Source organism: Cyprinus carpio, chromosome A6, assembly GCF_018340385.1.
Source record: "Cyprinus carpio isolate SPL01 chromosome A6, ASM1834038v1, whole genome shotgun sequence".
NCBI lineage: Eukaryota > Metazoa > Chordata > Actinopteri > Cypriniformes > Cyprinidae > Cyprinus > Cyprinus carpio.
The window spans coordinates 28,028,200-28,055,756 of NC_056577.1; the positions used below are offsets into that span (position 1 = coordinate 28,028,200).

General features: G+C 37.7%; 1 protein-coding gene across 6 annotated transcripts in view; it reads left to right on the forward strand.

Annotated features, from left to right (window-relative positions):
- The first annotated feature begins 815 nt into the window (after window positions 1-815).
- phc2b (polyhomeotic homolog 2b (Drosophila)) overlaps window positions 816-27,557 on the forward strand; it is a 32,048-nt gene continuing 5,306 nt past the window's right edge. Inside the window, exons 1-11 of one of the 6 annotated variants that reach the window (XM_042758848.1) lie at window positions 816-957; window positions 12,596-12,851; window positions 14,437-14,595; window positions 14,691-14,768; window positions 15,625-15,786; window positions 16,366-16,515; window positions 17,612-17,888; window positions 20,030-20,137; window positions 21,174-21,553; window positions 21,650-21,809; window positions 24,271-24,479. In XM_042758848.1, coding sequence (XP_042614782.1) covers window positions 12,657-12,851; window positions 14,437-14,595; window positions 14,691-14,768; window positions 15,625-15,786; window positions 16,366-16,515; window positions 17,612-17,888; window positions 20,030-20,137; window positions 21,174-21,553; window positions 21,650-21,809; window positions 24,271-24,479 — 1,878 coding nt within the window. In that variant the 5' untranslated portion in view covers window positions 816-957; window positions 12,596-12,656. Of the gene's footprint in view, window positions 958-8,838; window positions 9,000-12,595; window positions 12,852-14,436; window positions 14,596-14,690; window positions 14,769-15,624; window positions 15,787-16,365; window positions 16,516-17,611; window positions 17,889-20,029; window positions 20,138-21,173; window positions 21,554-21,649; window positions 21,810-24,270; window positions 24,480-27,557 lie in introns of those variants that run through there. The other 5 variants (XM_042758849.1, XM_042758843.1, XM_042758844.1 and 2 more) reach the window with 5 other exon arrangements.

Consider the following 27,557-nt stretch of genomic DNA (forward strand, 5'->3'; position numbering starts at 1 on the left):
ATTTTATGTGAAATAAATTACTTTTTCGATCCATCTGCTCTACCTTAAGATAAATCATAACTGTTGAAAGATAAACTAGATTTCCATATTTTCTTATGAAAATATAAGCAGTGCTTGTCGGTCCAAAACTCAACACCTTGGGGTAGGGTAGCAGTTGCTGTGTGTTCTGAGCGGTTCTTCTGTTTCTAGAAAAAAAGAGCAACAAAACAAGCATATCTGGGTACATAAATGTATAAAAGTCCCGTATTTCTTGGTAATAAAATATTGCAGCCTTGCCTTCACAAATACATGGATATGCTATATATATTTTGCAGTGGCTTCCACCTCCCCCATAATTAGGAACAAACACATGACCATTGACATGCAAGCCAATCACCCTCTAGACCAATCAACACACTCGGAATTAGCCTTTCAACCAATCACCTTAACCCCAGGGCCCCAGGACTGTGTTTTACTGTGATCTCCATGCCCCATGATTTGAATATGTTTGCATATATTACAACCCCACTGCGTTTATATAGAAGTCAACAACTATATTATATATTTAACAAATGGCTATGCTTTCACAGGTTAAACAATTAACTTGCAGATTATTTTAAGCAAACAGATCATTAATGAAGGCATTGTTCATACTCTTCACCTTCACAACTTTTCAGCATGCATTTCAAGCGAGAAGCCCTTTGTGTTGCCATGGTGCAGGTAGACTGACAGAACAAGAAGCAGGGGAGGGATTTAGGAAGAAGGGGGAGGGTCATGAAAGCATGCCGTCCTGTGATTGGCTGAGGCTGTGTCACATGTGACCTTTGGAATGCTAATGCCTAGATTCCCCCCCTACTTTCTCTCTCTCTGGTCTGCGGTAAAGCTTACAGCACAAACACAACCCAGAAATGGTGTAGGATAGCAGGAAAGCAGGACGTAATCCAGACCTAGGAAAGAAAGGCAAAGCCAAAGTGTAAGGTAGGCATTATTTATGTGCATGTTGTGAAATCCCTTCCTTCTCGTGGTTCTTAAACAAGGAGGGAAGGAATTAGGGAGAGGGAATGTGTTTCCTTTCTTACTGCATGCTTCCAGACCTGTTTCAAAGCCAGCTAGTCCAGATCTGACAGCTCGAGGGACGACAATGTGGATGTGAGGGCATTGGCCTGCTGTTGGCAAACCTATATAGACAAAATACACTATTATTTAGACAACAATCCTATTTCGTTACACAAAACCTGCCATTCTTGTGTATAATGATAAGCTTGAATGCTTAACACATCACTTACTTTAGATAAACTCCAAATCCAAAGGATGGTAGAAATATTATCAGCCTTTTTGAAATGATAAAGAATTGGATACAAAACAGTTAATCTAAATGATATTCTATTGAAGGTCAGTTTCCTTCATGCCAAGTACAGTATATGTATGTGCATCTGAAAGAGTCAAGTCTGGGGTCAGGGCCGGGTCACTGTGCCCTTGGCATTCCATGTGACCCACATTAGGCCAGATTATTTAGAATGGATACCATGTGAATGAGTGCGCCAGACCACAGTGCAATTGGATGATTGTGTACATGACATGTGCGTACGTTTAAACTGCTTTTCTCTTTAGCACTTCCAAGTTGGCGTTTCAGCCAAATAACAACACAGCTGGATTAGAACGAGAGGCGCAAATCAATCCAAACCAGATCCTGTGACAAAAAAACAAACAAAAAAAACTTCTGCATCATATTAAATCCAGAATGTTCTGATCTGCAGTTTCCCAAACAATTAAAATTCCCTTCTGCCTCATGGAATCATTATGCTGCCACTTGGTTCAGGTTGTTTACCTTTTGCCAAACACACTCTCATTGTTTTGAGAATTTATGGTAGGTGTGTTTGGGCCTTTTGTTGTCGCAGTAAATATATAATTAGTTAGAATTATCTCATGAGTATACATTAATTGAAGACAAAGATAATAAATTACTCAGTGCACCTTGAATTTAAATGGTGATGTGTTTATTAAGGAGACAAATAAAACTAGGCTAGCCATATGAAAGAATAAATCAATGAACACCTAACAACCAATGCCAACATCATTATTTTGTTTTAACAATCAGAATAAAGTTCGCGGTTCCTTATTCTGACTAGCTCTTCTAAAGCAAATAAAATCAGTGTACAGGATTATAAAATTAAATTCAAAGATTCAAACGCAATGAATTTCAATTAATTTGAGAGCTGCTTCACCATGCAAAACTCACCACTATGATGCTAGCATGTTCAGGATCATCTCTAGCTTTCACTAGCTGGATACCCATTTTTCTGTCTGACAGATGTAAATTGTTAGTCTCTTTAGAAAACAGCTAACTTCTTCCCAACAAGACACATAATTTGTGGTATCATCCACAACTAATATGAGTAATAACAATAGTGATGCTTGTCTTAGCAAATACACTCTGTGTGAAAGAATCTGTCTGCCCATCCACCTATACTATAATCCAGAAGCTTTTTCTGAAGCTGTCTGTTAAAGTGCTTTTATTAAATAAACCATCTTCTCTCCTCTGTGCAGTGATCCAGAATTCCTGTGAGTGGGACTGAAGGTTAATTGCACTGGGAGCCTGATTGTGTGCGCTTACTCTAACGTGCCGATTACTTGAAGGAATTAGGGTTTTGAGTGTCTCAGTTTTAACCCAGAGTCAAAGACGGATCCCTCAGTGTGCATATAAACGTGTGTTTACCTGGCTAAAACTGTGGGTTTGCAAAGTCCATGCTGTCAGTCCCAGTAGATATGATCGCCAGATTAATTAAAGAGCAGGTCATATGATATTTTAAAGGGTCCTAATATTGTGTTGGAGTCCCCTATAACAGGTTTAAATGCATATAAGGTCAGAAACCATTGTAATTTTCTCAGAATATACATTTAATATTAGAATCATTTTTCAATGATTTCGAAACTATTCGTTCAAAGCAGCTCTGAGCTTAATGTTTGTAAACCCCTCCCTTCCATTAGCCTACTCTGTTCTGATTGGTCAGCTGGCCAAGTCTGTTGTGATTGGTCTTTCTGTATACAATGCATGTCGGAAACAAATGGCCATTACCATATTACCATTTTTTTTTGCTCCAGAGGTTTACTTGTAAACAAAGATGCTATAACGGAACTTGAATTTCGGCACGGGATTGCGGGGATTGCGCATAATTCTACTGATTCACGCAGTTTCCGAGCTTATAATGCAGGAAATTCCCGGGAAATATTTCAGCTTGAAAGACACTCGAGACAGACGACATAATGTATCATTTGCACGTGCTTTTGAGTCTTACAATTTTAAACATTCAAGTGCTTAATTCAGTACTTGCACGCTCTGTGACTGTGAGACCCTTTCTATGAGCCGCCTCACACCCAAAGCGCACGCACATAGAGACGCATCTGAGAGTGCCCGTCTTGATGAGTATTCATGTAAACAGTGGATTTATACTAAACTTTGTCAGTATACAGGCTATTAAGTTAATGTAAACAGTTGAGAAACAAAACTTATGTGTAACAGTTTGATCCATGCATGAGGTCTTAAAGAGACAGTAACCTAAATAAGCCCGCTGTTGTCATTAATGTTTATTTTTACATTGAAGACTAACCAGTGTTATTTTAAAGTTAAATAGATTATTCTGTTTCTGTGGTATTTCTGTACCTGAATATTACTGTTAAACCTACCTGAAAAACTTAAAGCACAGTTAATTTTAGTTGTATCTTGGTTTTTGATTGTTTGTGCCATTTGTCATTAATCTATTCTTATTTTATTACTGATTGTTTACTTGTCTTTTTTAGTTAAAATAAATTCAATTCAGAGTTTGAAAGTTTTTTTTTTTAAGTATCTTCCTCACGATATAAATATGAATCAACAACATTATAAATTGTAAAACACAAATACACTGACGAAACATTTAGTTTGGATGATTGTAGTTTAAAAATATGTCTAAAAATATACCCTAACCCCCCCCCCCCCCCCATAAGAGCCACCTAAAGGGGGAATTCCCCCCCATTTTCGAAAACGAAATTCAGGCCCTGTATATGGTTTAAAAAATTGGCATCGATATTACCTTATCAATTCGAGCCTGAGTCCGGGGATGATACCGATGTAGTCGCTCAACCGGAAACTCCACTTGATCAGGACGTTTCCCAGTGGTAAGTTTAAACTTTGTATGTGGTACTTTACATGATGTGACAGCAGTTTTATTGCATTCATTATTAGTATTTACTTATTTAAGGTGCACGTATGGGAGCTGTGTTCGAATGCCCAGTGAGGCTGAAAACACAGGTCTTCTCGACGTGATATAAAAACACTAACTAGTGGAAGTGTTTGTGTGTACTGTAGGTCAGATTGTTTGTATTTTGCGGGCAGGCCTGGATTATGCAAATGTGTTACCTTGTCACGTACAGTATACAGGTAACAGGCAGAAGATTAAAAAATTTGATGACTCGTTAAGCCGGTTCAGAGTCGACTCTTTCTTTTGAGAGACAATATCTTTATTTATCATGCACTTTGCAGACTGTAAACATGAAGGATAGCTATGTTACAAACTGCAAAAAATATATTTTTAGAAAACCCATATGACCTGCTGTTTAAAGAAGTCGAAATGTAACCTATGTGCTCCCAGATTTACTGACAAGAATATTGGCATCTAAAGTAGGACTTTTAAAAAGAGCTGCCTGGAGCAACTTTTGGAGCAATTTTTATTATTAAAAGTGCAATTTCTCACCATTGAAACATGCATGAACATGTAACATCAGGCAAAAGCAAAAATGTTACTGTAGAAAGCCATTGCACAAATGCACTATTTGCATGCACCGTAATTACAACAAAATAGGGAAAAATGTTCAGTAAGACAAAGTTAGTAGTATTTGGCTGTTCATGTGTTCTTATTATGTAGTCAGGGCACGTTTAATTTAAATGTTGATGTGTTTATGAAGGAGATAAATAACCAAAACTACACTAGCCATATAAAAGAATAAATCAATGAACGCCTAACAACCGATGCCAACATCATTATTCTTTTTTTACAATCATAATAAGGTTTGCGGTTCCAGAGGTGCTCATTACTGACATTCATATCCTACTTCCCATTAATAAGTATGAGGGGCCCCCTCGGTAACCCATCTTAGTGGTCATCATCAGTGTACTATATTCACAGCCTTCTTAGGGAGAGTTAATCCATCTCCGCTGCATTTGATGCTGTGGCTCTGCTGAGGGAAACAGTGTCACTTGGGAATGTCTGTCTGGGACCGTAGCGGCTCTACTGCCACAGATTGGGGTACCAAAGGGACACCAATTAACTGAGTCTCAGAGGAGAAAGAAAAGAGAGCAAGATGGAAAAAGATGGAACTTTTCACTGTTGTACACTGCCATTAGTCAAGTAAAGACCACCGGCAAGTGCTCTATGGCTGTGATTTGCTGTTCAGGTCATATAGTATTGCATGCATATCTCAATGGCTTGATTGATTGTATCGCTTAAAAATATAAAGTATATTATAGCCAAACTCTAATCTGCTAAATGTGACTATAAGGCATGAAGATATTAAGATATTATAAACATTAACATCATGATTTTCCGTAAAGCTGCCCTGAAACAATGTGTATTGTAAAAAAAAACAGTATATGAATAAAATATTAACTGAAGTTGAATATTATGCAACATAATGCATACAGATTGATGCTTACTTTCAGTTAATTTAAACGGTACAATTTGTACTTGGTGTAAAAATCGACAGTTTTTTGGTGACAATTTCATATCCATCATGTTAATTTATTGACATCAGTCTGATTTTTTTTTTCCCTAAAATTCAAACCATTTAGTTTTTTCAGTGCCAGGTTTTCAAGGTTAAAGTTATCTAAAATAAAATATTGATTATTAAGAAATGTAAATATTTTAAATAAGTTACTTTTATAAATAAGTTTGTCAAATAATTGTAAACAAAAATATAAAGTACATAAAATATAAATCAAATAAAAAATAAAGCTATTATAAAATATAATAATATCTAATTTTATTGAATTTTATATTATCATAAATAATAATATAAAACTCAATAAAAAGACAATATAATAAAATAGTATAAAAATCTATTAAATAACATTTAATTTTTTTATATATATAAATCTGCAATTGTCAGTGAACCCAATAATCAACAATGAAAAAAACATGTAAGGGACAAAAGAGAAAAAAAAAAGAAGAAAAAAAAATCATTGATGAGCTATCTGATGATCAGCAGTCCATTATTACCAACATAACCAGACTAGTTACCACTGACAGACTGGGGTTTACTATGACTTTTACAGCAGTTCATTAAATGTGCTAAATGAGTCCAAATTTAGTGATGTGAGAGACTGTGAAATCAGCATTCCTCCATCTTTCAATGCTCTCACATCTGTCCTCGCCCCCTCCGCCGCTCCCGGTGGCTGCCCACCCCCGCCTCATTTCCCTGCCCCCCATTCATTTCATGCTGAGTGGATGAGTGAGTAACTAATATGGATCAGACTCAGACCAGACAGACAGCAGCACCCCCATCCCATCTCATCCCATCCCAGTTTACTGCCTCTTCCTCATCTGTCCGTCTTGATTTTCCTGTCTCATCCCATATTCAGTTTGTCTTTTTCTCTGTTCACTCTCATTCTTTCTACCCCCATCTGAATGGATGAAGCACATGTGGAAATGACGAAAAAATAAGAGAGGGAGGTGATAGATAACACAAAGAGAATGAATGAATTGAACAATGATGACAAAAAGCAGAATTGGAGACTAAAAATATGAATTTTTACTTTACTTGTGTCCCTTGTTATAAAACAAAAAACAGAATCTTCTCACCCTGTTGTTTGCAGTCATTTGCTCTGTTCCTTCTCTTCATGCTGTTTCCACCTTGCCTACCTTCTTTCATCCTCCTCATTCCTTCTCTAACCTTCCTTCTTCCACCTTAATTTATCCAGCCCCACCAGAAGCTAATCTATATGCTAATAAGTAGATGGCAATCAATGACATTCATGCCCGCCTGTGTGCAATCAATATATTAAATAAGAAAGTACATTATAGAATAACACAGCCCAGAGGTATTACACAATAAGTACCTCAGTTTACTTTTCAGGACACTGCTGTTCTTATCTCCTCCTTCAAGGTCAGATAGGCCCCCTTGTATGTATATTTTCAATTTAGTAAGGCCTCTTCAGAATGACCAGAATGGTCTTTTGTTGTGCTCCGATATAAGCGGGTCCCAAAAGCCTATTCACTTTCTGTAGCACATACAGTCTGTTTTTCATGAGTGTGTGGTTTGATTGTGATTGCCGCAGCAGTCGTGGGTTTTTACCCTTTGCTAAGTGATGCTCTCATCACTGATTATTAAGAGGCAGCCTCATCAGCAGACAACACTTCATCAACCAACACTGTGCGCTTGGTGTCTCTTCTTTGTCTTTGTTTTCAGCACTGCCATAAAAGGTGCTGTATGTATTTTTTTTTTGATTGTACTAAAGCATTAAAGTACCATAATATGTTTGAAGATATTTAGGAAACTTGCAAAGTTCACATACTGTACTTGTTTCTCCGAAAAACAATGCTATAGCGAGTTATTCTGCTTTGAAATGTGAGTTCCCTGTCAGAATGTCTGTTTTTTTACCTAATTTACCCAATAGTATTTCAGCACCCAGGGTGGTCAGAAAACAGCGTATTGCAGCCATGGAAGCAAGCAAACAAACTGTGTCAGAGACCGCAGATCTCCATCCATCTAAAAATCTCTATGAGCAGAGGAATATTAAAACACTGATAAATCAACTCATCAACTTACAATGTAAAGATCATCACCTTCCTTTTACAATTGCGATTGTTCCTGTTGTGCATTCTAAGTCTGGAAACTTGTGTAAGCATCTGAGGAGGAGGGGGTGGGAAAAAAAACTCTCTCCAATATTATGAATTTAGACTGCAACACCCATTTCAACCACTAGCTCTTAATATTACATATTGCACCTTTAATTACAACACTTCTCTTTACTAGAAAATTACATTTGCTTAAGAAAACTGAGGATAATCCTTGCTCCAGTAAAACTCACTGCCACAATGCCAGGGTCTTGCTAGGTTGTTCTGGGCAGTAACTATGCTTTTTGTAATGCATTATGAGTGGTTGCTATGGTGTTGCTACACAGTTTCTAAGGTATTTTGCTTTGTTGCTAGGATGTTGCCATGATCTTTCTAATGTGTCTGAGTGGTTATTAGAACATTGCTATGTGGTTTCTATCATATTCTGAATGGTTGCTAGGATGGTGCTTTGTGGTTTGGCTGTTAGGACAGCCAAGTGGTTGCTAGAGCATTCTGGATGTATTGTTCTAAAGCAAAAAATTAATGAGCTAATATAAACTTGCCAGGATGCTAGGGTGTTTTAGCATAGGGTCATGTCTGTTACATAAATGAATTTATATACCAAATTTTAATACTCAGCACTGAGGTTTATTGAAATCCCTAACCTAAAGTTTTATGAAGACAACAATAACGACTGTATTGACAAAGACAAAATTATCAATCATGTTAATATTTCTAAATAGATTTAAACATTAAATGTAAATATAGATTTTCCAGCCAGGTCTCTTTTTATGGGACAGGTCTTTTCCTCTGTTTTGGCAGGACGAGCCATCACCAGTGAATATTCTGAAAGGGGGGGGGGTGGTCGTGTTTATAGAGGGGGATAAAAAATCATTACCATCATCCTCATTAGAAAAGAACCAATTGCCCAATCAGCACACAGCTCTGCAATAGGGGTCCAAAAGGCATCCCCAGTTGGCTGTCGCTAGGAAACCACAGAACCGGGGTGGGGGGCTCGCATGCGTGTGTTAGATGGAGAGAAACACGAAAAGAGAGAGAGTGTGTCTGTGCCTGGCGACTGGGACGGTGGATGCTAGCGGTGATCTGGCAGGATTGGGGTGCAGAACGCACACTAGACAAAGGAGCATTAGGGTCCTGAGGCATGGGGCTCACCACGGGGCCAAACGGAGCCCGTGCTGCCCCTCAGAAAAGGTAGGAGCTTGGTTTTTGTCTGGGAGGTGGGCCCTTGGCTAACCTGGATGTCTGTGAAATCTCTCAGTGCATGCATATTGATGCACATCTATTTTCCATGTCATCCATTTCCATCCTCATCCTTCCATCTTACCCAATCCCTTTGACTAGTCTTGCTTTTTGGGATGGTTTGTTAGTTTGTTCTGTGTTTTGGAATTACTGACAGACTTATTTTTAGCTCTGCTTTAGCATTTAATAGTTGTTTAAACTGTATGCTGTAGAGAGTCTCTAATTGGCTGGATGCATATGGTTGGTTGGACCGGAAGCCTCTGTGGGGCCCATGACTTGGACTCAACATAAGAGCTTCCCTCTCATTAACAGACCCACTCAAGTGCTAAATATGAACCAAGCAGGCTTTAAGCATGAGTGAATAACATTCCATGATGCAGTGTTTAATAAGGAACACAGCTGTTAACATCTAAAAAGATTGTGATGGAGTACTACCATAGTAATATGTGTACTATTTCTGCAGTATAAAGTATGTATATGAAGTTTGCAATATACAAACTTTCAAAACGCATGATATACCCAGTTTCTTTCTAGTTCCATATGATGAATTCACCAATATCAACTGCAAAAATCACATGTACATTTAATTGCCAAGCATGCACATACATACATACACACACACACACATATATTCAACATGGGATTAAATTTAAGTTAAATTTGCATGAATTAAACATGCAAAGTAGTGTGGTCATGTGACATTTAACATGAAGTTTGAAACGTTTATCATACTGCATACTTACTTTTATATATATATATATATATGAGCACAGTATGCAGTAAGGAGCATGCTAGTATCTCATTGAGAACACACAAAAGTAAACTTGTGCAAAAGCCAGCATCTTCGTTTTTGTACAACGTTTAATAATATTTTAATTTTGTAACCATGTTCTTAGATATCCCTATGGCCCTTCCATTCATGCATATTAATGAGGCTCAGGACTTATATTTAGATTATCTAATTACAATGCCCAACTCCATTGTTATTTGACTATGTTCTGTGGAGCGCAGGAAATGGCTTAGGAGGAGGGCTCATTGATATTACACCATCTCTTGGTGTAATAAAAGACGTAGAAAGGGGGGAGGCATAATGGTTTGTTTTGGAAAGGGTGGGGGGGTTGGCGATTCGGGGTAGATAAGGAGGGGGTTAAGAGTGTGTGGGGTTAGTGGTTCTCAGCCACATGTGTGTGAGTAATTAAATGAGTATAATTGAAACCATGCCACATTTCTCCTCTAAAGCTACCCCCCTCCCAACACTCGTTCTCTTTCTGTCCCCCATCTCAATCCCATTACCACTTTCTGTCCCTGAATAACAAACCCCAAAAGACAGAGAGACAGAAAGAAAAGGAGAGAAGTCATTTAAACAGCAGTGCCTATAGCGATTCAAGTGATGAGATTTAGATGGGTGAACCCTCAGCTGAGGCACCTATTTTTCATTCATTAGCCTTGATTACATGCTTAATGTTTGTATCATGGGATGAACAGACATATGCTTCTCTTGCCATACTTATGATATTCATGTCTAACTTTAAAGAATGTTTGAGAAACAAGCTCGGTCCACTGCATTCTTGACATGCTGTAGATTATTACAGAAAATGATTTCAACTCGGTCTAAAAACATGCATCATGTTTACAGAAGGCACTTATAATGGAAGTTAATGCAAAAACACATTCTGGAGAATTGGGGTTGGTAATGTTTTTTAAATGCTGAAGTCTCTTACTTTCACCAAAGCTGCATTTATCTGATCAAAATACGGTCAAATACTGTTTCAATTCAAAATAACTTTTCTCTTGAATATATTTTAAAATGCAATTTATTCCTGTGCTTAATTAAAGCTTAATTTTCAGCATCATTACTCCAGTCTTCAGTGTCACATGATTCTTTAGAAATCATTCTAATATGCTGATTTGCTGCTCAAGAAACATTTATTATTATCAATGCTGAAAATAATTGTGCTGCTTCATATTTGTATGGAAACTGTGATACTTTTTTTCTGGATTCTGATTAATAGAGTTTGAAAGAAAAGCTTTTACTTGAAATTGAAATCTTTTGACATTAGAAATGTCTTTACTGCCACTTTCAATTAATTTAATGCATTCTTACTTAAAAATATCAACATCTTTCCAAAAAATAAAAAATACTGATCATAAATTACATATATAGACACAAATGTGCAGTGCTTTGCCAACTTAAAACTTAAACTTGAAATTATTGTCTGTGGCAATCAACATTGTTGAAAAAACTTGACTTGTATTGAACCAAGATAAATTTTTTAATCCTTCTCTATAAAAGCAGACTGAACCAAAAGAGTAAAGCTTTGTTGATGCAAGTATTGTTTGACAACCTTTAACATGGTTCTGTATCGCATATTGACATGGGCAAGTCTTCTGACTCGATGTGTAATCCATCTTCCATGGCTGCTCTTGTTGTGGTTACTGGACACTGCTGAGGAAAAGGTTCACTGAAATATAACACTCAAATTCAGTGTCCAGGATGAACTCAAATGCAATTATAATGTCAGTTACAGAAAAGTACAATATGTGAATTAAGTGATGTTTACATCTGAGGCTACCAGCTTGGACCTTTCTTTTGTATGTTACCTTTATTAAAAAGTACTGTGATGGTATCAAATGGTAATACTTTGGTACTTTGCTATTTACCATGATACTGAATGACTAATGTATTTATAGACCATGGTATTTACATGATAAAGCATTTCAAAGAACACTATGGTACTACCATTAAGACCATTATAGCCATATTGATATATAATCGCACAGTTTTGGCCAAATTGTGCAGCACAGCAAACATTTTTTTTTTTTGCTCTTGAATTTTTATCAGAAAAATCACAATTTATTTTTTTCCCCAAATCATGCCGCCCTAATTGTCCCTTCGCAAAGACCCGCCCCCCCTTAGTTACTGTTGCTATGACAAGCCATACAGCTCTCACGCTACACATAATGTTGTCATGCAGTGAAAAATACATTGCAGTGCAAAGAGAAAACTGACAATGCAGTCTGACAGACAAAACAGAGCAGGTTACTTTTGGTATGAAAAAGTTTAAGTTTTCAAATTTTGTAATTTTTTTTTTAAAAATTCAAACAATAAATACAGTTTTATGGCTCTTTTATGAGTTGTGTCAGATTGCTGTATAGTGCCTCAGTTCAGGCGCCACGTGAACCGATCATATCTTCCTCTACTAGCATGAAATAAACAACCGCAGAAAGACGTCAAGATGACATTTTCAAGTTCAAGTCCACCGACATTAATCTACTCTCATGTCTGGTTTGTTTGTCTGACAAAAATGGCAGATTTGCCTGTCAATCAAACTCCCTGCAAAGGGCCAATTACCATGATACATATTCAAAAACATGGCATTACCTTGGTACAGTCTAAATAACATGATACTACTATCGTACTCTTTATGTTAACGCATCAAATTTCATAACTGTAAACTAGAAATAGCTTCAGTGTTTCGATGACCTCGACAAAAGAAGGGAATTTTAGTAACAGGAATTCACAAATTCTTATTCTCTGTTTCTCTCAGTTTGCGTCGAGTTTGGCAGCGGGGTGGTCGTGGTTCAAAGGTGAAGCATCGGGGCGGCACAATGGAGGGTGAGCAGAGCACTCCTGCCTCCAGTGCCAGCAGCAGTACAGGCACCAATACCTCCACCACAAACTCCACAGGCACCACCAGTGCCTCCACTGCCAGCATTGTCATCTCCACCAGCAGCAGCAGCAGCAGAACGGCCGTTCCACAGATATCTGTATACAGCGGCATACCTGACCGACAGACTGTACAGGTGCGTGTCACACTCACCCTAAACCATAACCATCTGGCAGAATCAATCAGTTCAAATATAGGCAACTATAATTGTGTTGATAATATTTGTGTGCATGTTTACGATTCACCACATTTCTGCTTGTCAAACTTTCTTGTATAATCACTCACTGCATTGCACTACACATCACTTTTTTTCTTGCTTAAATGTTTAATTATTGGACTTTAAGTCCATACTGCCATCTGCTGGTGTGATTATTACTGCAGTTAGAAGAGAAATGAGGATGAAGATTTCAGCTTCAGACATATTCTTATTCTTTCCTCTGATGTGGAATGTGGTGGTTCATTATTAAGATTATTAACCTCTAACTACATGTAAATGAAGTGGCCTGGAATTATACACTGTTGCTAAATTTCAGCCAAATGTCATATTGCTAATCTTATATCCAATTTAAACACTGTAATTAAAGGGTTACTCCACCGCAAAATGAAAATTTTCATTAATCACTTACCTCCATGTCCTTCCAAACCCATAAAAGCTCCATTCGTCTTCGGAACACAATTTAAGATATTTTGGATGAAAACCGGTAGGCTTGAGACTGCCCCATAGACTGCCAAGTAAATAACAGTGTCAAGGTCCAGGAAAGTATGAAAAGCATCGTCAGAATAGTTCATCTGCCATCAGTGATTCAACCGTAATGTTATGAAGTGACGAGAACACTTTTTGTACACGAAGAAAACAAAAATAACAAATTTATTCTCAAGCCTACCGGTTTTCATCCAAAATATCTTAAATTGTGTTCCGAAGACAAACAAAGCTTTTACGGGTTTGGAACGACATGGGGGTAAGTGAATAATGACAAAATTTTCATTTTGGGATGGAGTATCTCTTTAAAGTATATATAATCATTAATTTTATTATCTTTTCTTTTTTAAAATAATAATAATAATAGTAATATGAAGGGTCCAATACAATGCTGTTGTTGTTATTAACATTAACATTGTAATAATTATTATTATTATTTTGATCATGATGTACAGCACACTTCATGCATAAAATGCAGCTCAAAGTGCTTCACATGACATACAAAAATGGCAACATCCAATCAATCTAAAGTAGTTAAATTACTTAAACTGCACCTATGTTCTCTTAATTGTTTAAAGAAACCCAACTACATTTCTATCTTTAAAAATTGTGATATGATATATATGATATTGACATGGAAATGTACTGCATAACAGGAAAGACCCAGCTGTATTCACAGATCAGTGCATGATCAGACACAAGCAGCACTGTTCGTTATACTCAGTTCAGGCTGCACTTTACTCATGCCAAGACCAGGGGTCAGGATGCCTGTTGCCTAGCAACTGTGTAGTTGTGGGCAGTTCGGTGAGGACATAAAGGATGAGACAAACGGAAGTGCAGGATAATGGTTAACATAGCTGGGAGAAAACAATAGGAAGGTACTATTAGTGATGAGAACGATGCTCTTCTCTACTCTATCATCAGAATTTGCACTCCATCTAATCTCACTGCTCTCTATGTGAAGCAATTATTGAGATTGAATCTGTTTTCTCATTTTTATTCTGTCTCTCCTGAATGGTAGGTGATCCAGCAGGCTCTACACAGGCAGCCCAGCACAGCGGCGCAGTACCTGCAGCAGATGTATGCAGCTCAGCAGCAGCATCTGATGCTGCAAACGGCAGCTCTACAGCAGCAGCACCTCAGCACAGCGCAGCTCCAGAGCCTCGCAGCAGTGCAGCAGGTCAGTTAGCATCCATAGTCTCCTACAGCAAGACAGACGCATAATACACCCAAATACACTTACACTCTCTGTCTGTCATGGTTTCTCCCTCTCAGGCCAGTTTAGCAACCGGCAGGCAGAGTTCGAACCAGAATGGGACCTTGTCTACCCAGAGCGGGTCATCACAGACCACAGTAAGCTATTATTTGGATGCAGCCACTAGGGTTTGGCGATGTCTACAAATTTGGCATCGGACGATGTCTACAGTGAAACATCGCGATGGACGATGATATCGGTGGGGGCTAAGGCGTGCGGGATGGGTTGGGGGTATGGCTGGGGTGCCCGAAGCATAAATCCTTATAAGGAAAAACAACAACACCGTGTCTACACTGGATGCTAGCGGGGCGACTAAATACTATAGAACCACTGATTTATAATAGAGATTCATTATATATAGATCAGTCAATAGAACTCATTAGAATCAGTGATGCTGTCTACACTGGATGTGGTGCGGAGTAACACCACAAATCCCTGACAGTAAACTGCTGCATTCTATTTATGACGTGCTGACACAAATTTCAAATGATTTTCAACGGTCGCTTTGTCTCGTCCAGTGTAGACAGTCTTTAGCTAATGCGGTGCCACACGTCAACTGTTGCGATTGGTGTAGACACTGTGTAAGGAGAGATGACTGAGCATGAGGGCGAATGATTTGCATATCCTCAGTACCACTGACAAACATATAATCTTGTATAATATGTGGTAAGTACTGCCGCTCCATAGTATAAATAGAGTATGTGCGATCACACATCTCGAAAGTGATAGTGAAACTAAAAAATGATGCATTCAAAAAGGGTGGGGGGGGTCATGATGCCAGCGCAACATCATAATGTCTGTCAGCCATCAGCGATGGATGATGGCATTGTCTATCGGCCCAACCCTAGCAGCCACTGAAAACAAGCACATTATAAACACATCAATATCTTAGTTTGCACGTGACATATCATTCAGGCTGCTCATGTCACAACTCTGTCTCTCTTATTCCCACAGATTAATTTAACCACATCCCCTGCTGCTGCTCAGCTGATCAGTCGTGCACAGAACGTAAACTCCACCCCCTCTGGGATATCCCAGCAAGCTGTGTTGCTAGGCAACGCCACAAGCTCCACCCTGACAGCCAGCCAAGCTCAAATGTACCTGCGGGCCCAGATGGTGAGCACACCTGTCTAACCACAAACACAAGTGTCTTTCATGCTTGTGAAGCTGCTTTCTATATTATATAGCCTGTGTATTAAGTCTTAATCAGTCCTTGCTTTCTTGCTGAATGCCAGAAATAAGTAGGATGAAATCAGATTAGGGGACTGATAAGTAATGTAAACAACATTTGACCCTTTAGTTTATTTTTATTTTTTTAAGCAATATATCGCAGATAAAGCACCTAAAAATCCTATTTACAGGTAAAGTTGCATGTTTAATGTATTGTTTAGATAATTACTCCGAACTTTTTCAATATATAGCTGTTTTATAGTAATAAAACGGCCCAAAATGAAAATAAATATGCATCTTTTCAAATTTGCAGAATAATGGCGTGAACGATAGTTAAAATATGCATAATCCATGTTTTTACTGTTGTAGTCTAATGCCATGGTTGTAGTCTAAACATGGTTCTGCATACTGGTTATACTGCAAACTGGTTAATACTGGTTAGATCATTCTAGATCAACCAGAGTATGATGGAGAGCTTCCTGAGGATGTGATATTAATGAGAATCTTTATGTGTGATTATTTTAGGCTCAGCAGAGTAATCTTGTGCATGTAGCCAGGAGTCTGGGCCGAGCCGTCCCTCTGTCCCCTCAGCTGATCCTGGCTCCTACAGCTACAGTAACTGCTCTACAGTCTGACACTAATACAGCCAATAACACACAGTCTGCCTCTGCGCAGGTACACACATGCTGATATACACTACTGTAATATGTGACCCTGGACCACAAAACCAAAAAAAGTCTTAAGTCGCTGGGGTATATTTTCAGCAGTAGCCAAAAAAAAACATTGTATGGGTCAAAATTATCGATTTTTCTTTTATGCCAAAAAACATTAGGATATTAAGTAAAGATCATGTTCCGTGAATATATTTTGTAAATTTCCTACCGTAAATATATCAAAACTTAATTTTTGATTAGTAATATGCATCTCTAAGAATTCATTTGGATAACTTCAAAGGTGATTTTCTCAGTATTTTGCTTTTTTTTGCACCCTCAGATTCCAGATTTTCAAATATCTCGGCCAAATATTGTCCGATCCTAATAATTGACACTTAAGATTGGTTTTGTGGTCCAGGGTCACATATATGCACATCCAAAAGTGCCCATGACTGCACAAACATTTCTCATTTGCATTCATGAATATTCTGTTTAAAACAGTTATCTTCACGAAGCATTCATAAAATTGTGCATGTCTTGATGCACAAAAATCCTAAAGGATTATTTATAGGATTACTTTGTATTTCAATTATAATTCGGAACATTTATTGTACATGTATTCATTCAGCAGACTCTTTTATCTAGAAATACTTTAAGGAATCAATCCTAAAAGAATTTTATAGTTTACCAAAACAGCACAACACAAAATGTATATTTTGATCTTTTAGAAAACCCTGATATGTTTGTTAATAGGATAAAATGTTCTCTCAGTGACATCAGAAGGAAACCTGTAGCACACCTCTATGATTTCCAATGCAATACTGTTAATTATATTACTAATTACTAATAATACAAATGAATAATACCATAAATATTCCAATATTTAATAATAGCAAAGGAATATGAATAAATTGAACTGTCACATTAGGATTAGGGCCATCATAATTGGTTCAAAATTCTAATAAATATTCCAATAGGAATAGTGTGCACATTACTTTAGGATCTTCAGCCTAGGTAATTCTATGCAAAATATTACTTTTTAAATAAGACAACTCAAATGTTTTTAATATAGTTCAATAAAAAAAAAAGGTTTATTGGTGCATTTATGACTTTCACAGGTGCAGAACCTTGCCCTGCGCAACCAGCAGGGGGCGTCTTCCACCTCTCAGTCCTCAGGTCTGCAGGCACTGAGTTTAAAGCAGACCCCCGTCTCCATTCAGCCCACCCCACTCATCAAAACACCCAGCCAGAGTGCTTCCAGCTCAGACACTGGGAAAAGCAATGCGAACACTGCTTCCGTGGATGGAGTGAAGAAAGGAGAGGAAGGGCAAACAGAGATGAAAGCAGTAAACATGAGTCGTAATGTTTCCTCGTCACATCCCTTACTCGCACCAGGTAAACACAGACCCATATGACCTATAGTGCCGCTAAAAATATTACAACACTTATGCAACGGCAAATGATGTTAGAGCTTTTCTAAGAACTATTTCACTTTTCTAAGAATTAAAAAAAAAAAAAAAAATTGTATTTTTTTTGTGGATTTAAGAAGTCTCAATTTCACACTCAATTTGTCCTCCACAAATAAGTTACTACTAGTATCGTCTCTTACTTTGGCTTATATTTGAGCTAGTAATGTTGTCATCTAGCACCTTTTATCCAGAATGGTCCAGAAATTGTTGTGTGTGCACACATTTGGTCTTTAAACAACCTGAAAGGTTCAATTAATTTCCGCAGAAATGTTTTCTGACATGTGCACTCTTATAAGCTCCAGCTTCACTTGTCTGTCCATCATGTCACACACTAAAGTACCAAAGAAAGGAGAAATGCACCCAAGGCTACATTTGTTCCTCATGGCTTAAGCTCAAGTGCATTAATGCGTATGTGGCCTTTGAAGGGCAAGCACTTTCTCAGATGAGTCTTTCATACACGTCAACATCTGCCATCTGCCATCCATCATTCCAGTGGTCTCTAATCATAACAGCTCACACAGGGCAATTATCCTGCACACTTAGAAGCAGGTACTTGGGCATGTCGAGGCTGGTAGAGACTTTGCTATGTGTTTAGTTATGCTTTTGTAGAAAATTTAAATTTTTTGTTTGCAAAAAAAAAAAAGAAGAATCCTATAGGGTAGCTCCAAGGTTCAATATTAGCACCAGCCTAGTGCCAAAAGAAATAGAAATAGGAGTTTTGTTTGACCAAATTAAAAAGAAAAGAAAAAATACTTTTCACATCAGGTCCAAGGAAAAAAGACAAATTGGAAAAAATATATGATATATATATATATATATATATATGTATATATATGTGTGTGTGTGTGTGTGTGTGTGTGTGTGTGTGTGTGTGTGTGTGTGTGTGTGTGTGTGTGTGTGTGTGTGTGTGTGTATAAACACCTTTCACATTCCAGAAAGGAGAATTCTGGAATAAAAGTATTTATAAATACTGATGATTGATGGTTGTGATAAAATAAAGACAACTAGCTATTTAAAAGAGGTAAATTTGTAATGAAACCGTGCTTCTCTTTACTGTGTAGCTACATTTGTGCATTAATATAAACTCGCTTCATTTCAGTTTCTCATTAGAGCTGCATTTCTTTTCTTTCACATCATTTGCAGGTGCACGGTTTATGCCACTGTTTATGTACACAAATACCAGAATGAATGAAGCTTAAACAAGCTTTAGTTTGATTGAACAAGTGTGTTTGAGAGGGTCCAACTGAGCCTCAGTGGAAAGAAAAGGTAAAAAGCCACCTGACATTTGTTGGGATGTAGTTTCCATGGCAGAGTGCTCCAGAGAGCTGATGTGATGTGTGTTATGATGCATGGTTTTTCCCTTGTGCCTTAATGATATTCACAAATCTGGAAACTCATCCTGGATTATTCTCTTAGATGAACTGTTCAGTTTACATTTAAGAAACGTCCTAATGTTATTAAAATCTGAATATTAGATTAAAAATCATATGTATGGGGATACTAGAAAGAGAATGGACTGGAGATTTTGCTATAAAAAGTCTTACTATTTGCATAAATATCATCTCTTGAGAATATGATTCCCAGCTGACTGTCGGATTTCACTCCTTGTTTTTGTTCTGTAGGAACAGCCAAACAAGTAAAAATAGCTTGATTTGAAGTTGAGTGTACTCTCACTTTTATTTTTATAACAAATGATTGAAACTATTCTTTTGAAAACAACCACACACCAGAGGGCTTGTTAAAAGAAAGCGGGAAAGAGCCAGAGATATCAACTGCACTCCAACTACTAAAGTAAAATCTTGCTCAAAAATTGCTTTTCATGGCTCAGGAAACTTACTGGAGTTAAACTGAGCACAGTCTGAGATCAGTCTGATCTCTTCTGAGAGCATAGAGGAGACACAGGTCTTTATCTGGGATCATCTCAGGAAAAGTGTTTCTCTATTTGCAAGATACATGAGAGATTTCAGTGATCTGATTCGGCCCAACGTGAGAAAATGTACATGTTGTATGTCTCCAAGCATATATGTCATTGTTTTAATGTGTTATGTGTTGTGGCTTTGCATATAGCTGAACGTTCAACAGGAAATTTCGGGGTTTTCCAAGGTTGCGCTCTGCAGGGAATAACTCATCAACTCCTTATTCTGAACATCCGGGAGAAAGAAAGAGTGAGAGAAAGTGAGCACAGAGGATTGAGTCATCTGAACACACCATCCTACACCATTCACATTAAGATGGAAGAACATTCCCACACTGAACCTTTTCTGTTTGCTATTAACAGTTTTAAAGAAAGACTGTATTTGTTCCTGACTTCTGCTTTGTATATCCTGTGTGCATTTCATGTGACAGAACACACAAGCGTATATATATAAACATAAAAACCACACACTAGCTAACTTTCCAACCAGTTAGAGTTCTTCAGATTCTTTTACCGCTCATAAACTTTTGAGGTTGTGATCTCAACGTGCCCAACTCTTAAGGTTTTGTGTGCTTGAATGTTCTCCTGCTGAGTTAAAATTTAATTTTAACACACTTTCCTGCAAGTCCTCCAGTCAAACACCTAATCACAGTTTTAATGCTCATCCAGTTTCCAATGTTGTAGTCCTGGATACAGAAGTTGTACTGGAAAACCTAAACACAGAGACAGATGTTATTAGATACAACAACAACAAAACAAAAAAAGACTAACTAAACAACAAAAAATCTAAAATAAAACAAAATTTGTTGAGATGGAGTCAAGGTTCCCACACATTTGACTCAATGAATTGCAATGAATGTAATTTCCATGTTTATTCGTTCCTGGATAAATATTTTAAAGAGACATTTATATTCAGACTGATTCACTACTGAAACTATCAGATGGATTTGTGAAGTGGTTCAAAACGGATTCATTGACTAAATTAATTTGCTTACAAATCAGAATTCACTAATGGCTTGCAATGTTACTTTAACAAGAGCATTATTAAATTGAGAAAAAAAAATAGAGCATATGGATTATAACTTTTAAAGTTTCCAGGGCTAGAAAATTCCCATGACTGAGGGAAACCTGTGCAGTTTAGGAATTGACCCATGCCAGCTTGAAAGAACATTGTCCAAATGTATGAAATTACATGTACCTGTTACTGTCGTTTTATATTTGCAACTGTCAGTTTAATGTGTAGTCTTGTGAAACAGTATGTAATAGTAAGTGTTTGTCTGTGGTTTCTTTTTCCAGCGTATGCCCAAATCCAGCCGCAGGCCCTGATCAAGCAGCAACCACAGCAGTTTGTCATTCAACCCCAAGCCCCACCCACCTCAAGAACCCAGCCCCAGTTACTGCAGACCGCCTCTGTCCAGCCCCACCAACAGACAGCTTCACTTACCATCCAGAGCTCCGCCCAGACCTCATCGGTAGCAGGGATCATTCCGGTTTTGCCTAAACCAGCACTTCACAACCAGGGATCAGCTCAAAGTCAACAGGCCACCATCTTCCATTCAACTGTAAGCCACCATGCACTTAACCAGCACGGCTCACACACAGGCCTGGCCCATGCTAAAGCTCAACCGGTCCAACTGACGGCCATCAATCTCCAAATCCAACCAGCACAAAGCCAGGTAATGGACTCCCTTATTACAGCCTTATTGTAGATTAAAGATAATGTATACAATAAACATAAATCAGAAGCAACTAACTACTTCTGAACTATTTAGAGTTCAAGACTTGCTCAGGACGACAAGGAGAAGCCCACCTCTTTGGTGGTAAGAGAGATTTGTCCCCCAGTACAAATGCAGCCAACCACTACGACCCAAGGCACCGACCCCCCTGAACAATCCAAAGCCGATACTGTTAACACTACATCTCAAGCTCAAGGTACAGTTGAAAAATTTTCATGTTTACAAGTATAGTTTTACAATCAAACAATGCAGTCATAAAACTGCAAGTCAATACATAATGATTACTAGGACACAAGATTCTATGAAAACACAATAATAACCACCTTATTACACCTCTTTATATACTCTCTCTCTCTCTCTCTCTCTATATATATATATACAGTATATATGTACACTATTTATTTCACTTGGATCAAAATACAATAACAACTATTCAACCAAATGCACATACAAATCTGCCTGTTATTCTGCACTTCGAATTCCCTCAATATTTTGTATACAAGTAAATAAACAAACAAAAAAATATCCATACCTAACATATATCCTGCAAATATTTCATAATGGATATTCTGGAGAGATCAATAGAGTAGTACACTAACCAGTAAAACAAATAACCAAAATATTGGTGATTTTAGGTGTTGTTCACATTAATTATAATATGAACATGTTACATTAACATTTGAGACAAGCACAATATTACCAATTACACTCTTAATTTTGAACAGTATATGTTATTTTAACGACTTTTTGTGCAGTGCTTTGCTTGAAATGTCTGCTTGTGTTACTTGACTTCAAACAACTGACTTGAGTGTGTTTTATATTTTCTTATCTAATGCAATGACATTCATACATTGTATATATGGTTTTAGTGTCCAAATACTTTCTTGAGGGCACTGTACGCAGCTTGCAGGTGTTTGAGGAATTAAAGAATCACAGCTGCATTAAAATACAAGGCTTTTGACACCCACATGGTGAACCAGATTTGCCAAAGGAGGAGGTAGTAGGATGGGGGGTGGCATGCAATTCCCACACACAGTAATATGGACTGGAATTGACTCTGGGCCAGTCACATGACTTCCTTGCCTGGCAGAAGGCACTAGCAGCCTTGCCGCCTAATCAGTCAGTAACTTACCAAACTGGTTTTGGACAAGGGTATTTTCCTACCATCAGATAATGCCCAATATAGCCTGCATAGAAGACACAACCGCTGCCACCAGACAGTGAAAGATTCATTGAACCTCTACAGAGTCATGTGACCTGTACTTGAGGCTGCTTCTGCTGCCATCCAGGGAGAGACTGAACCGCCTCTCTGGCAGATTGTGCTGTGCTTGTGCGTGGGAGTGGAGCACTAGAAAAGAAGCAGCGCACTCTGCGTGTTGCGTAGAATCTCAAGCGTGGCGGAGTCTGGATATTCTGTCACTAATATAATCAGGCGCGTGGGAATGAGGCTTACCCCGTGTTTTGAGACGGAATTGAGGAGCGCAACTGTGGGAAATGACTTTTTGTTGCGCTTTGTCGGTAAGCTACAGTATGTCTTGTGTTTTCGTTAGTGGGCTCTAACTGTTATAATGAAAACGCAGTGGTCTCGAGGCGCGTTTCTGTGAGCTGTGTGTAGAGTTGACACGCTGTCTTAAAACGCGACGCAACTGAAGCCAGTCTAGTGTCTAACGTTGATTTAAACACAGCGCAGACTGAATGGAGTAAAAATACAACAGGGTTGATTTTTTTAATGATGGTGGCATGTTTTTTAAAGTAATAGTTCGCACAAAATGAAATCATTTACTTACTCTCATGTCGTCCCGACCTTATTTCCATTCTTCAGTGAACTTCAGTATGTCTTTTGACATCTTGTCCAAACAGTGACGTTATCAAGTACGCTGCTGTTAAACTTGCAGGATTACCAGACTTGTGTCCTCCAACAAGGAGTTCGCGCTCCCGAGTCCGAACTAACGTTACCAAGGACATAACCATCTTTGGTGCCATTACAAACACTTAATACAAGTAGTCAGTATTCCGAAGTTATATGATAGCTTTGTGTGGGGAACAAATGAAATTTTAGTCGTTATTGGCTGATAATTCCCCTCAGACGTTGGTTGCTCTCAAATATCCTTGTTTGGCAGTTGAGATTAAAAATGGCGCTGTTTTACGCGCCGCTCTGATTGGACGTAATTGACGTCAAACGCCATTGATGCGTTTATGTGCACGTTTTTAAACCGATTATGCTTAATTAATAAGCAGACACAGCAAATATGGTCATGTAAACGTGGTAACCCATTTTCTTGACTGATTTTGACATGATTTACGTACAAACGTCGGCTGTCAGATGTTATTCGTACAAAACGATTGCATACTTCTCTAGTGTTTCATAGAAGAAATATAACAATAATGCGTTGTGATGGCATGGGAGAGTATATTATGCCGAAAAACATAATAAATCAGATATCTTAGGCTGGCTTAAGAGATATTATTTTCCAGTTTTGGCTTAACTGTTCCTTAAATGTTCGTAAACTTTATAAGTGCATTGTTTGTGTGTTATTTCCAGCAGCTGTTTTTTTTTCTCAGGTTTTCCCATAAACACTGGCAACCGCTGATGTTTGATCTGCTGATGTTGTTGTGGTTGCTGGTGATGAGCCGATACTTTGTTTCTGTGCCACCAGGCTCTGTGGAGACAGCGCGCGACCCCACGGGGGCACAGGTGACCCCGACCATGCACTCGGCAGCCTCCAGCGAGCCGCCTCCGTCAGTTGTGACGGGAAGTGTGGCACAAAACGGCGAGAACAAGCCACCTCAAGCCATAGTGAAGCCTCATGTCCTCACGCACGTCATCGAGGGTTTTGTCATTCAGGAGGGAGCTGAGCCATTCCCTGTGAGTTACAATAATAACACTAATACTAATACAACAACTACATCTACTACTCATTTTCAAATAGTGGACAATTTTAGAATGATTTGTAATAGTAAATTTAAGATAATAACACTATTATTATTAATAATTCAGTTAATTATAATTGTTTAATTATATAATAAATATAATAATAATAATATAATAATTGTATTGTTGTTCAAATTTTATTTGGGTATTTTTTAATTGGGTCAGGGCCCTATTGTTTTTCTAAGGATTATTCTTATTATTATTTTTTTTTTTTTTTTATAAACCTTCCGGGGGTTTTTCGGGGCCTTAACATACTCAAAAACTCTTGAAAATTGGCACACACATTGGAACCTGCGGCCATCAGGACGCCGCAGAGGCTGGGACCCGGGTGTGGCACAGGGGCTCTACGGCGCCCCCTGGAACACAGTCAGAAATCTTGAACCATAGCTCACACATACTTGCATGTATTTATATGAAACTCTGTACACTTATAGATCTCATTGAGCCGAACAACTTTCGCGCTCTATATCATAGGCTCCGCCCAACAGGAAGTCAGCTATTCAGGGCTGTTTAAAAAAAGCATGCTCTGGAATTTGAAATACTCCTCTGAGGACTTTCAACCGTTTGCCTCGAAACTCGGTGAACAATGATCTCAAGACATTGGGGATGAAAAATTGCCAGGGGATTTTTGATATCTCGAACGGTTTGCCCGTGGCGAGGCGTTGAAATTAGGGCAAAAAATGACAAGCAGGAAATGTCTAATAACATCCACATACATTCCTTGATTTTGATCAAACTTCATTGGTTTGTTCCTTGTATGATGCCGATCGCATAGATGTGACTATTAGGAGTCAAAGTTATAGCGCCACCAACTGGCAGCAGGAAGTGTGTCATTTTCAAAATGCTTTGTATTCAGCATCTTATTTTTACTCAGTTTGCTTCAAACTGCATCAGAATAATGACAAAACACGGCCGATGTAAATCTGTTGTGGGGATATTGATATCTAATATAGTGTTGCCATGGCAACGTGTCAAACTTGAATATTCTGTTCTGGTGATTTTGAGGCAGATAAAATGCTCAGAATTACATGAAACTCAAAACACATATCAGTATTAATTATAGCTAGAAAAATGGCAAAAGGTCATAAATGGGCGTGGAGGAGGCACTCTATAGCGCCACCTTTTGTCAAAAGTGGGGGGGTAAGTTTTAGCTACAGACACCAGACTCGGTACATAAATTGTTCTTATCAAGACGGACAACTTTCTAATTTACAGTCATCAGCTACGATGAACAGGAAGTCTGCTATTTTGGTTTAAATGTGGATTTTTGGAAAAATATGGCTGTGAATTAATGCATACTGCTCAGAGGAGAAGTACACTATACACACCAAACTTTTTCTACATGATGCCAAAACATTGAGGAACTTAAATTGTGAATGGATTTTGGATAGCTTGAACGGTTTTGCCGTGGTGATTTTTTGAAATAACAATAAAAAGGGAAACATTAATTGTCTTGTATTTTCAAATTGCAGCTTGCAAACACTTCAAAACCATTTTTCCTACATAGAACAAGTCATTCTGAGGAAATATGCATAGTTTCACGATTTTACAACACTGTATGGATAACAGAAAATTAAAAAACTGTCAGACATCTGATCTAACTCTGAGGCCACTCTCTCTGTGTGAGGGAAGGGAGGGGGAGAGGGTGGTTGAGGGCCTCTGTCAGTTTTAGGGACATAAAAAAAACAATTTTACCATTTTACCAATTCCAAATCACATCAATCTTAATAAATACTATACATTTGTTATTTAATCATTTATGAGTGATATATAATTGTCTTTGAAGGCTGGAAGTAAAAAAAATCCTTATATTCAGGAGTGCTGAATTATTAGGCATGTTTTCTTGCTATGCATTGGCCATAGAGCTCATTGTAGTGGTGCCTCGTGTTGAAATAGATTTTTTATACATTATACAGGTTCACACGTTCCCCCGTCTGCAGTGCGTATACAGTATGTGTATGCAGTGCAGAAGCAGCAGCGAGAGCGAGTTATTGTAACGCGAACATCGAAAGAACATTAAAATAATGAGAGAATGCGCGCACTTAAAACGTGTTTTCCTCTGCTCAAACTGTGTCCTGTGCACTCACAACTCTCTCTATGCTCATGCGCTAGATATTAATTCTATTCGCACCTTTTTATTTCTAACCTATTCTGTTCCACATCTTTTGCCATGTGCAGTTTGATCGCTCTGATCCATTAACATGGGCTCGGAAAAAAAAATACGGATTACAGATAGAGCTCGTGAACCAGGCATTACGTAGGCATATGCCCAGTCTGTTCTAACGCTCCATTTAGGCGCGCTTCATTTTGAGCAGTTCAGATAGCAACACCAGACGTGCAGTGTGTAATACCAATCATGGCCACCACCAGATGGAGCTATAGGATTACTTTTAAATAATTGTTGCAGAAACGTGTATAGAGCATTTAAATCATTTATAAAAATCTTTCAAAGAAAAATAATATGCATTTTAAAAAGCTAATGAATTTTACTGATAATATAGTTTTATATAATAATTTCACAAATGTTTATAGATCATTAAAAGGATTTTTAAAAATGGTTATAGATCATGAAAAGTTTTGGCAACAATTTACGATAAGCTCTCTTTTGGTTTACATTATTTAATGCATTAACTAACATGAACTAACAATGAACAATCTATTTTTTCAGATCACTTATTAATCTTTTTCTATGTTAGTTAATCCTATCATTTAAAATATTAATGTTCAGGTTATTTCACAGTACATAAACAATCTTAAAATAAAAGTGAAAATAAAAAATGTATTAGTAAATAATGTATTAAAATATTTTTAACTAAGCTTTAATTAACATTTATATATATATATATATATATATATATATATATATATATATGTGAAAATATTTATATATATATATATATAATTTTATGTTAAATAATATAGTTAAATAATGTAATATTTAACATTAGTACAAGCTAAGTATGAACAACATATTTTTTTACTGCATTTGTGTTAGTAAAAAAAATGTATATG